At 35.5% G+C, this 13,106-nt stretch overlaps 1 protein-coding gene across 1 annotated transcript; it reads left to right on the top strand.

The window, feature by feature from the left end:
• Positions 1–5,539: 5,539 nt before the first annotated feature.
• LOC127899923 (uncharacterized) lies at positions 5,540–6,268 on the top strand. Its single transcript, XM_052434070.1, has one exon. The coding sequence runs from the start codon at positions 5,540–5,542 to the stop codon at positions 6,266–6,268; it is 729 nt and encodes a 242-aa protein (XP_052290030.1).
• Positions 6,269–13,106: the final 6,838 nt, after the last annotated feature.

Genomic DNA, 13,106 nt, shown 5'->3' with positions numbered 1-13,106 from the left:
GTTCGTAGAAGGCATGTAAACATCACAAATAAAATAGGAAAGAATGTTTTAGTACGTTGCCGGTCCAAGAATGATGATCTCCATGAGCATTTGCTGCGTAATGATCAGACCTACTCATTTTCATTCAAACATAACATTTTTCGAACTACACTATTCTTCTGCAGATTTACATGGGAAGACAAGCTGCATTGCTTCAACATCTATGATGCCCGTAGGGATGCCTGCACTAATTGTAACTGGAGTTTTTTTACAGATGGTCCCTGTTTGGCCGAGACTCCAAAGAACAAGACTACGTGTTTTATCTACCATTAGTATCTATCTTTATTCTTTTGTCTTACCGGTATAGCTCTATTGGCTGTGAATGTGGTTTGCATCTGTAGTTATCTATGTTCGAGTAACAAATCTTCTTAATATTAAAAGAACTATATGTATTTTTGAAAATTATATATGTGGTAAATTTTTTATCAATCAATAAAACTCGGCTCCGTCTAAAATGCACCTGTCACGCCATGCCCCACTTTTTTGTCTTTTTCAGAAGCAACCATCGGATGAGATCAGAATAAATGTTAAGATGCGAAAGATGACATATGGTTAAACAGGTCAAGCAGGTAATGAAAAGGTAACTATTTGTGTAACAAATCTCAAGTTAGATTAGGCTCTTAGGAATCGACTCAATAGTCATCAGCAGTAATACTTACTTAAATTAGATGGCATATTATTAAAGGAAATAAAATCGTTTCACTCTGTTTGCCTTCATAACAAACCGAAACTCAAACCAAAATTTGTTTGATCCATTAACCATAATAATGTGAGGTGGAAAAATATTGTATTCTTTTTCTTTAATCAAATGATTTTTGAGAAATAAAAAACTTGATATTAGTAGCAATTTGTATTTCAGATTAGACTAAAGATGTTGCAGTAATGTTGTTGTCAATAACAAGGAGAAAATACTTTCATATTGATAACAATGACTAAAGTTAGAAAACAAGTAATGAGAATTTCGCTAATGTAATGACACATGGATAGAAATAAGAATTCATTTTTAAAAAAACTGGCTTGTAAGAAGTAGAAGTCTAAGTCCTTGTAAATCCACCGATGTCTACAGGGTATAAGGAGATCAAATACTTATAAGCCCACCAATGTAGACGGCAGTTCATATTCTGGCTAGGTGACATACCAAGATCACGAGGCCAGGACCAGCAATAGTGAGGGTCGTCCCCAAAGAAAGAACCTGCCCTGATACTAACCACATGTCAATTAAGTTGTTGCAGTTAATGACGAAACTGTTTACAAATAAACATGCTCTCAGGTTTCCTCTATCCAAAAACACCATTCATTCTTGATGTTGGATAGAAAAAAAAATCATGAGAAAAAAAATTTTCATGTGCTGGATTTTTCTCCAGGCAAAATTCCCATTCTTGCTTCCAAATCTGCCTATCGCAATACAATGCTGGCCACATTCTCATAATTAAATTCGACGATCAATGTGCATAACCCATGTATTTTCAAATTTGTATTTACATTAACGGCCTATCATTTAGAAACTCAATAATCTCCCACGTTTAGTTTGGTGTACCACTACCAGTTGCATAATTGAAATCCCCATGGAGTGATTACTATTGAGTGGCTTCAACAAACGAATGTCCTTGAATCCGAATTCTCAACTTGTCGTTGCTCGAGTTACTGTCCCCCAGACTTAAGCAATTAGAGCTGCTTCTGATTAGTCGCCGATGGCCGTCAAATTTTCCATTAATATTAAAGTTTGGGAAAAGGACAGTGAGCCCCTAACGTTTAGAAAAAATGATATAAAATTTCTTAACGTTTCAAAAAAAACATATAACCCTCGTTTTATTAATAAATTTTATTTTTTTTAATAGTAAATTTATTTTTAATTTATAATTACTGTTATGTCCCTATAATAAATAAATTAACATATTGACGTAAGACATGTCATGTGTATAATGAAATCAACAACTTTTATTTAAAATTTAAAATTAAGATATAATTACCTTTGCCCCAATTATTCATTATTTTTAGAGTGAATTTTAATTTTATACATTATTCATCATTTTTTATTGGGAATGGTCTATTGATAATTTAGAGTGAATAACTTGGGCAAAAGATAATTATATCTCAATTTTAAGTTTTAAATAAAAAGTTATTCATTTCATTAGACACGTTATTGACGACATGTTTGAGGTTAATATATTGATTTATTTATTATAAAAACATAAAAATAATTATAAATTAAAAATAAATTTATTGTTAAAATAAATTGAATTTACTAACAAAAATGAAGGTTATATGTTTTTTTTTTGAAATATTAAAGAATTATATATCCTTTTTTTCTCAAACGTTAGGGTTCAGAGTCTTTTTTCCTTAAAGTTTTGCAGAACCCATAACCAATTCGCTACAACCGGTTTGCATGGTAGCCTGCCTGCACATCATTAATTCCATGATAAAATCACAGCCATTGGATTAAAGTAACTAAAATCGGACGACTAGACTGAATATGGACAAAAAGCGGGGTACAATACTCAAGGGACACCGTACTTGGACCCATTCAAATCTATATATTAGGATATTTGTTGATTTTTATTTCACGTATATATAGGTTTCATGCTATACGTCCACAAAATTTTGACATGCTATCCGTTGTAACATTGTACAAGAGTCTAGATAAATTTTATGCCTCACTGGTATTATTCTAAATGAGTCAATCAAAGTGTTTATTCCACTCTTCAATATATTTTCCTTGTTTTATATAAGTTCAATTCCATATCTAAAATAAAATAGATTTAAGAAACAGAAATTTGAATCTTTATAAAATGGCCATAATTTTCTTCGCAATCAAAAAATAAAATCTGGATTAGGGGTGGGCACAGTTCGGTTCAGTTCGGTTCGAATCGAAATTAAGTAGAACCGATTTAAATTGGTTATTTTATAAAAAGAACCGAATAAGAATCGAACTCAATAAGAACCAAACTCAAATGGATCTTTTCGGATCGGTTCGGTTTTTTCGGTTCTGGGCCTATTAAGCCTATTTTGAATTTTCAAATTTTTAGCCCATTGGGCCTCATAAATGTAATAATTTTTTTCAACAATTAGTTCATCATAATTTCATTACAAATATTAACAATAAATACAAAATATTCAAAACATATTTTATCACTAATATCTTACTAACTACTAATAAGGTACTCACAAAATATAAAATATTAAAATTTCAAAATACATAACCAAACTCCAATACTCCATCTACATAAACATAATCATAATGTTGTAAAGACAAATAAAAATAACAACAATTACAACTTACAACACAAAATAAAAAGAAAATTTAGAAACAAACGCCAACAATATTCTCCCATCTTCATCAATATCAACATCAACTTTAGGCATTTTCCAACTCAATATTTGGATCTATAAAAAAAAATTTAACACATTTTGATTTGAATAAAATCTAAAATTAATTCGGTTTTTCGGTTCGGTTTTTCGGTTCAGCTGAGTGAACCGAATACCGAACCGACATTTCGGTTTTTTTTACAAATGATATATTTTAGTTTTTTTTTAAAATAAAAACTTATCCGAATTAGAAAAAACTGCCGGTTCGATTCGGTATTTTTAAGACCACAGTTTTTTTGCCCACCCCTAATCTGGATCTTCTTGTAACATACTATATTCGCCACATCCAATATCTTTGTTTAGTATAATTTTTTAACTAAAACTTTTGTTAGTAGAACTTTTACAAGTTGAGCTTTTACTCAAAAAAAATTAATTGTTTGGTTGTCAATAAGAGCTTTTATTAGAAATTACTTTAATATGCAAACTTTTTAAAGTTATGTTATGAAAAGTATAAAATAAGATTATCAAATAAATAGATGATATTTTAATATTTTAAAAAAAACTTTTCAATCTCTACTCTCAAAAGCTCAAAATTTGAGATTTTACTAGTAGAATTAAAATAGCTTACTTAATTCTAAAAAATTCTACTAAAAAGACAACCAAACAACAACAAAAATTTCTATAAGAGTTTATGAAATTAAATAAATACTTATAATTATTGGATAAGCCGTACCAAACAGCCAATCTATTAAAGATCCAGCTTTCCCAAACATAGGAAGGACCAGCAAAAATCTACTAATTTGGCCACTTTATTCTAATTAAAACAGACAATATTACAATTTTCCTTGAAAGTACTGCATGGTGTCGTCAATATCTTATTAAAATATCATACTGTTTAAATATTCTTTCAATCCCTTCAATTCAAGATAATTATTAAATTAGTATCAATACTTTAACAAATTGCCCAAATGGTCAGTTTTTATTGTTCTATTTTGTTTAAATCTAATTGATTATCATCTATTTATTTACGTCTTGCATTTCAAAATTGTTTGAATTTTAAATTATATCATATAGAAACACTATCTTACTGTTCAAGACTTAAGCTTTTTAAGCAATTCGTAATTTTTTGAAAATATGAAGACTAAGTGAATAATTAACTCAAATTCGCTGAACAATTAACTCAAACTATATATTAAAGACTAAAAAAAGCATTTATCCTAACTATACCAAAATGGAAGAACCAGAATGGATTTGGCTATAGAAATACATAGACGGAAATTAAGGCCAAGCCAATCGCAGCTTAACCTGAACGTGTACATGCCCATTTAAAGTGAGGGGGTAGTTGCAAATTTCCTGCACACACAACTAAAAATCAAGAATGGCTTCTTTAACCAAAATATTGATGTTACTTAGTCTTGTTGTTTCATTTATGTGTATGATGAGCAACGCCGCTTCTGATCGCCCCGTGAAGCATGTTAATATCATAAATAAAATAGGAAAAGATTTTATAATGCGTTGCCAGTCGAAAGATGATGATCTTGGTGAACGCGTGCTGCATAACGAGGAGACATTTTCCTTTTCATTCAAGACTGCAGTTTTCAAACGTACTCTATTCTTCTGCAGATTTACATGGGATGGCCAGTTGCATTGGTTCGACATCTATGATGCCGGGAGAGATGGCTGCAATGATTGTACCTGGAGTATATTACCAAATGGTCCCTGTTTAGCTGCGACTCGTCTTAATCATGCTATTTGTTATCAGTATCATTAATTAATAATTAGCTTCCGTATGAATTATCTTGATACAAAATAAAACTCTATAATGTTTAGCAGGTAAAACCTTTTTCTTTTGGTTGATGCGAGAGGTTTGAGTTCGAGGTTCAGATCCATTAGATTGTGTAAGTGTCAGTCTGTTTAGTTGGTAAAATAATTTCTTCGATGATACAAGAGATTAATTTGTTTATGTAATAAAGTCAAAATTTAGAATTTTTTTTTTCCTAGTAGTCAAAAGGCTACTTGTTATGGTCCGAGCACTCGGAATCCAAAATTTACAAATATTTTTTACTCTAAACATGACGCAAATATTTGCAGCTATGATCAGTTTTGTCTTGTCTCCCTGACAAGTTAAGTTTTCGTTTCTTTTACTTTCTTTATTTTCTAGACTCACGTTTCCCTTGCTCCATTTGGAGCATCAATGACGACCATAAACCCTAGAAAACCACCGGACGTGAATGAGACTTATGCTGCTTTGTCTATTGAAGAAGAAGATGAGGGGGGTCTTATAATCACGGGTGAAGATGTTGAAGATGGGAGAGATGGAAGGATTGATTTTCGATATTGCTTGGTGGGAAGATTCTTAACGGACAAGGTTATCAATTTTCCGGCTATGAAAAATACAATGGCAGCTCTCTGGCGGCCGGGGAAAGGGATTTGTATTAAGTATTTATCACCCACATTATTCCTATTTCAATTTTTTCATGAAATTGACATTAGGAGAGTTCTTGAATCAGGACCTTGGACGTTTGACCAACACATATTACTTGTCAAGCGATTGGGCGAATTAGAACAACCTCATGCCGTGCCGTTATACCACACATCTTTCTGGATCCAGATTTATAATTTACCGATCGACTTTCTTTCAGAAAAGGTGTTGCAGAATATCAGAGACTATATTGGTGAATTTCAGGCATCCGACGAGAATAATTTAATGGGTGTTTGGAGAAATTATATGTGTATAAGGGTGTCTATTGATGTTAGGAAGCCTCTTAAGCGCCGCATGCGACTGAAGAAATCAGGTGGAGAGTGGTTTTGGATAGATTTCAAGTATGAGCATCTCCAAGTTTTTTGTTTCATATGTGGATTGCTGGGTCATACCGAAGGCAATGCCCGTCCTTATACGATTGTCCTGAAGGTGACATCATAAAACCTTATGGGCAGTGGATGAAGGCACCCATAAGACGAAATAACGTAAATTCCGGTGAGAGGTGGTTGCGTTCGGGGCCACCGGAGATGGGGGAAGCGAAAGATGGCAATAGCATTGAATCCGCGGATGTAATGAAAGTTAATTCCTTTCCTCACACAAAATCAGGAATTACGATATCTACTGATCAAGTGGATGGCGAAATTGAGCGGGTCATACCGAAGGCAATGCCCGTCCTTATACGATTGTGCTGAAGGTGACATCATAAAACCTTATGGGCAGTGGATGAAGGCGCCCATAAGACGAAATAACTTGAATTCCGGTGAGAGGTGGTTGCGTTCGAGGCCACCGGAGATAGGGGAAGCGAAAGATGGCAATAGCATTGAATCCGCGAATGTAATGAAAGTTGATTCCTTTCCTCACACAAAATCAGGAATTACAATATCTACTGGTCAAGTGGATGGCGAAATTGAGCGGATCATGTGGGCTAATAAGGCATCTCATGACTTGGTGCCAACTAATAGTCAATTCAAGAATAAAGGAAAGAACGTAATTGGCGCTGGATTTGCACAGAAGGAGGAAGTGGGTTTGGAAATGGGACTTATTATTTTACAGGCTAAGAGGAGAAGATCTGACCTTGGGCTGGAGGAGAATTTGGGCCTTCAAAGTGATACTTCTACTATGATGAAGGGAATGGTGATTCCAAAAAATGGTTTAGCGGTGGGTCATGTAGATCAGGCCCACCAAACCCAATGAGTATCCTTAGTTGGAACTGTCGTGGGCTGGGCCACCTACGGACAGTTCAAGTGTTGACAAAATTGGTCAAACACAAGAGGCCTTTTGTTGTTTTTTTTATGGAAACGCTAAGTTATAGAAATCAGCTGGAATAACTTAGAAGTAAATTGGGCTTCGAAAATTTGTTTGTTGTGGATCGAGTTGGGCGCAGAGGTGGATTGGCTTTGTTTTGGGATGTCAAGACTGAAGCTCGTTTAATTAAATGTGCAAAGAATTTTATAGATATAGAGATTGGTGGAGTGGGTTCGGGTCATTGGAGAATGACTGGCTATTATGAGTATCCGGAATCAGCAAGAAGCCGCGATTCATGGAATCTTCTACGCTATCTAGCTACAATTTCCTCTCTTCCTTGGGTATGCTTAAGGGACTTCAATGATCTCCGTTCAAATTCTGAGAAACGAGGGAGGCGAGCTCAACCCAACTGGAAGCTTAATGGGTTTCGGGAGGCAGTGGCTAATGCGGGTTTGGTGGATTTGGGGATGGAGGGCTACCAATTCACTTGGGAACGGGGTAGGGGGACATCAAAATGGGTTGAGGAGCGCTTAGATCGGGTTCTTGCTAATAGGGCTTGGTGTAGCTTATTTCCGACAGCCAAGGTTTAGAGTTTGGAGGCGTCATGCTTCGACCACTTACCAATTTTTCTGGATCCAAAACCATCGACTCCAATTCCTCGGCACAATCTTTTTCGTTTTGAGAATTTGTGGATGAGAGAATCAGAGTATGAGGACATAATTGGTAGGAGCTGGAGCTCTACTGCTGGTTTACCAATTCAACAGAAGCTCAATGTCTGTGGTGTGGATTTGCTGAATTGGGGGGGGGAAGTTAGTTCGGGATTTCAGAAATCGTATTGCAGGCTACAAGAAAAAGATGAATGTGTTACGGGGTAGAAAAGACCAAGAGGGGCTGGAAGCTTTCACTGAAGCCCGAAAACAGTTCAACGAACTACTTCACAGTCACGAAGTTTACTAGAAACAGATAGCTAAGTTGCTTTGGCTCAAGGAGGGAGACTTGAATTCCCAAGTCTTTCATGCTACAGCCTCAACGAAGAAGAAGAAAAATACTATTGAGAGGCTGCGAAATAACCAGGGTATGTGGGTTTTGAATACTCTTGAGCTTGATGATTTAATTGTTGAGCATTTTCAGAAACTATTTTCTTCTGGAGGATGTCTTTGTGATCCAGTAGTATATTGTATTGAGCCTAGTGTTACTGAGTTACATAATCAATTGTTGTTGGAGCCGTTTACGGCTGTTGATGTTAAGGAGGCGTTATTTAGCATGCATCCGGATAAATCCCTGAGGCCGGATGGTATGAACCCCGCTTTTTATCAGCAATTTTGGAATATAATTGGGCAAGATGTTACTGATGCGTGTCTAAGTTTTATTTTAACCCGTACCTTTCCTGATGAATTGAATGATACCTTAATTGTATTAATTCCTAAGAAGTTGCAGACTGAAACTTTGACAGACATGCGCCCCATTGCACTGTGTAATGTCTTATACAAAATAGTTGCAAAGATGCTTGCAAATAGAATGAAGCTGGTATTAGACTCGGTCATTTCTGAATCCCATAGTGCATTTGTTCCGGGCATAGCAATCACTGACAATATCCTCATATCGGCTGAAATTGTTCATTTTCTAAAAAGAAATAAGCAAGGAAAAACGGGTACAGCGGCGCTCAAGATTGACATGTCAAAAGCATATGATCGAATTGAATGGGACTTCCTAAAGGCTATGATGATGGGGATGGGGTTTAATGAGGGGAGGGTGGATCTTATTATATTGTGTGTTTCTACAGTGAGCTATAAGGTACTAAGGAATGGGGCGGAAGTGGGGCCGATTATCCCAAATAGAGGGCTTCGATAAGGTGATCCGTTATTTCCTTATTTATTTATTATCTATGCTGAGGGACTTAATTCGTTGATTCGTAATCGGGAAATGGTTGGATTTCTTCATGGGATTAAAGTGGCTAGGAGTGCACCTACCGTTTCTCACCTATTCTTTGTCGATGATTGTTTCCTGTTCTTTAAAGCTAATCTACATGAGGCCAGAATTATAAAGAGTTTGCTGGCAATCTATGGTGCCGCTTCTGGACAGTAGGTGAATTATCAAAAATCAGCTATATCTTTCAGTGCAAATATGGATGAGGCGTCTAAATGGCAGGTGTGTGAAGTTCTGGAAGTTTCCGCAACTAGTAACCATAGAACCTATTTGGGGATGCCTTCGCAAATTGAAAGAAAGAAGAGTGTCATTTTTAATTTTATTAAAGATAAGATGTGGCAATGACTGCAAGGGTGGAATCAGAAATTTTTAAGTAGGGCTGGGAAGGAGATCATGTTGAAAACAGTAGTTTGAAAACAGTAGCCCAAGCTATTCACAATTATGCCATGAATATTTACTTGTTACTGGTGGTAAATTTTATAAGCAATTATTATCAATGCCAATGTGCAAGTATACACAACAAGTAATAAAGTGATAAGTATTCAAGATCGTCTCCACAGGGATTAATGTTACTCGAAATGATATAGCACTCACAATAGCGCAACTCAACTTAAAATCGAAGCAAACAATTGTCAAGTAATGTCTATCGTAATCAATGATTGAGATAAGAATTAAATAAAACAATGCCGTAATAAAATGACTAGGTTAAGTGTGTCCAAGATTTAATTGAGATAATGGTAGTTGAATGATCAAACTCTCATTTGGGGTTGACTGTTTTTCATCAAGTTAGTACCAGTTGTTATGACCAATGCTGCAGCACTGGGCAGAGTTTATCTGCATCCTCAGCTTCCGCATATTGGAAGTCTCATACCCTTAAATCTATTAACAATGACCAGTTGCTAATCTACTTATGGTATGGCATTATGGTCTTTAGTCCTTCCACCCTACAAGGTGAACACCTATGTCTAGTGTGTCACAAATCTTAACTTCAAGTGTTGCCCTTATGGGATTCAAGATAACTTAATCCAAGAAACTCGACTTAAGATCAAGTAATACTCTAATAATATCCGCTAAGACATGCTATTTTGCTGCTCTATCTTAACTGAAACTATTAAATGGGTGGTCAACCGAAATAACAGTTATATTCATAAAAACTACTAGAGTATAATGCTACAGCAATGCCATAACAACATATAAGAACAGTCAAGAACCCATTGGATTGTTTGTCACTCAACTACAAGTAAATTTAGTTCATACTCGGAATGAGAAAAGTAAACATAAATATATTGATCAAGGAATACATCAAAACAATTAAAGGAAAAAGAGAAATATAAGTTTAGCACGATGAAAGACAAATAATTCTGCACGAGTCTTCAATGTTACTGAAACAACACTCTCTCGATTTGATCTTCTTCTTCTTTCCTTTGTAATTATTTTGATGATAATTCCCTTGCCGCCTTTCTATGTGGTTCACGCCTCCTTTTTATATTGCAAATTAGGTTAAATCAAAGTCCATGAGCGTGCATGTGTTTAAATTAGGAAACATGCAGATCGCGATTTTATGGCTGACCCGCGCCTAAGTTTTCTCCCGTATTGCTCCCAGATTGCTACAGCACGGGTTGCTCTAACATCCGCAATAGCACCGCATCATTCTCGATTGAGCTTCTCTTCTTTTGTGGCCATCTTCTTTCCTCTTCTTGATCATATAATGTCTCAACATCCCCTCATGAATTAAGATTTTCTGAGAACCTACAATTATGCACCTGTTTTTAGCACAAATTACTTCGATTCAAGCAAAACTTATTAAGACTCAACTAAAATGAATGTTTATGCAAAATGTAACCAAAATGTAATCAAAACATCTTATTTGTTCTCTAAGTGATCTTGATTCAAGTCTAAAATTGATGTAATAACTCTCATTTCCTAGAGTTATCAGTTACCTGTTGAGTTGTGTAAGGAGTTGGAAATTATGATGAACTCGTTTTGGTGGGTGTTAGAGTGCAATTTATGCACTAGTTTTGCATTGTTTACTTCCCTTAATATCGATGTTTTGCATTTAATAATAGTGATTTACTTGTGTTTTACTTTTGTAGGTGCAATTCTATTGATTGGTGATAAAATTGAGCTATAAGATGATGTTTAAGGATGATTGTTCTCTTGGAGAAATTATGAGCGGCAGAAGAACTTTGTTGATAAGGCGTGGGCGCGTGCTGTCAACTGCGGACCTGCAGTTTTTAGTTTAACGTGTTTTGTATTTTTGGCTATTTTTTTAATTACGAATTTAATATTTCAAATATTAGTATTTTATTTTAAATAGAACTCTAAAAGAGAAGAGAGAGAGAGTATTTAAGGGAGGAATCTATTGTGAAAAAAGGGGATTTTGGATTGGAGAAAAAGAAACCCTAGATCTAATTTTTCTCTTCTCTCTATGAGGAACTAAACCCATTTTTCTGGTTGAAGGTTAATGAAGCTTTGATTCATCACTACTGTGAGATCTTTCTTGTGCTTTAATTGTTTTATTACTTTTTGGGTATTTGTTTATTCTCTGAATTATTTTCATGATTATGTTTGTTAATTAGGTAATTGGCCACTATTTAATTATCAACTTAATCTATTGTCAATTAAAGGATTCATCGTATGAAGAATTTAATGTTTGTGACAAATAACATAGCAGAGAGTTGTGTTGTGAGAATAAACAATCTAATTTAAATGAATCATCATATGTGTTGATTAGGATTTGGGTCTCTCTGGTTTTTCAGGCTGTCAATTGATTAAATTCTATGATCGTATCTAGGGTTGTCTATTGATTAGGGAAATAACCAACGGACGTACCTTGGTTATCGACTAGTTAAGGAGAGATTGGCTATTAGAGGGTCTCAGTAGCTATAACCGGTCTATTCATGAGTAATAATAATCTATATTTGAATCAATGATCAGTAGTCGAATCAAGCTGAGTTAATTCCTTCAACCAGAGCTTTCTCCAATTTGAATTACAACTTTAATTTGCATTCTTGTTATTTTAATTTGATTTTTATTATTGTCAACAATTCCCCTATTTTACGTTTTACGTTTCAAAAGGATTTAATTAATTACCGATCTCTGTGGACACGACCCTGCTCAATCACTATACACAATTTATTTAGAGTAGGAATTTACTTTTGTTGGCTTCGACACCCATCAGTGGGGAACTAAGCGAAATGGAGATCGAGGAATTCATTGGCGTCGCTAGGATTCGATGTGTAAACCGAAGTCTTTTGGGGGTATTGGTTTCAAAAAGATACGCGATTTTAATATTGCTATGTTGGGAAAACAATGCTGGAAGCTCATGACAAATCTGCAATCTCTTGTGGCAAGGATCCTGAAGGCCAGGTACTATCCTAGGTCTGCCTTTACTGAGGCAAGTGTGGGATTTAATCCTAGTTATACCTAGCGATCAATAATGGCTGCCCAACATGTCGTAGTTCAAGGAAGTCGGTTACGAATTGGGAGTGGGCAACAGGTTCAAATCACCAAGGATCATTGGCTTCCCGATGTCGACAATGGTTGTATAACAACTGTTCTGGATGAGAGTCTCACAACAGCTACGGTGAATTGTCTTATGGTTCCGGGTCAACGACGATGGGACAATGATTTGGTGGCGAATGTGTTCAATGATACGGATGCTGCCCTTATTTTGCAAGTGCCTCTCAGTGCTAGACATAACAAGGATTGCTGGTTCTAGCTTGCTGATTCTAAGGGTAATTTTACTGTTAGGAGTTGTTACAAGTTGCTGAATCATATTTCTGATGCCCCAAGCAGTAAGGTATGGAAGTGCTTATGGAGATTGGAAGTTCTCAGTAAGGTGAAACATTTCATTTGGCGTGCTTTAATAAATGTTTTTCTTACGGCCGATAACTTGCTGCCTAGGAAGGTTGAGGTTTCCCCTATATGTCCCATTTGTAGTGCAGCTACCGAGTCAGTTTTACATTGTTTGGTGGAGTGTTTATTTGCTCATTCTTGCTGGCTATTGTCCTCGTTATGAACTATTAGAATATGTTCTTCTTTTTTTGCATGGATTGAGCACATATTTAATCGATGCAGTAAAGAAGATTGCCAGCTAGCTATAATG

The sequence above is a fragment of the Citrus sinensis genome, chromosome 9 (genome assembly GCF_022201045.2).
Source record: "Citrus sinensis cultivar Valencia sweet orange chromosome 9, DVS_A1.0, whole genome shotgun sequence".
Classification (NCBI taxonomy): domain Eukaryota; kingdom Viridiplantae; phylum Streptophyta; class Magnoliopsida; order Sapindales; family Rutaceae; genus Citrus; species Citrus sinensis.
The sequence above is the reverse complement of the archived record's forward strand: the minus strand, read 5'-3'. Positions and strand labels throughout refer to the sequence as shown.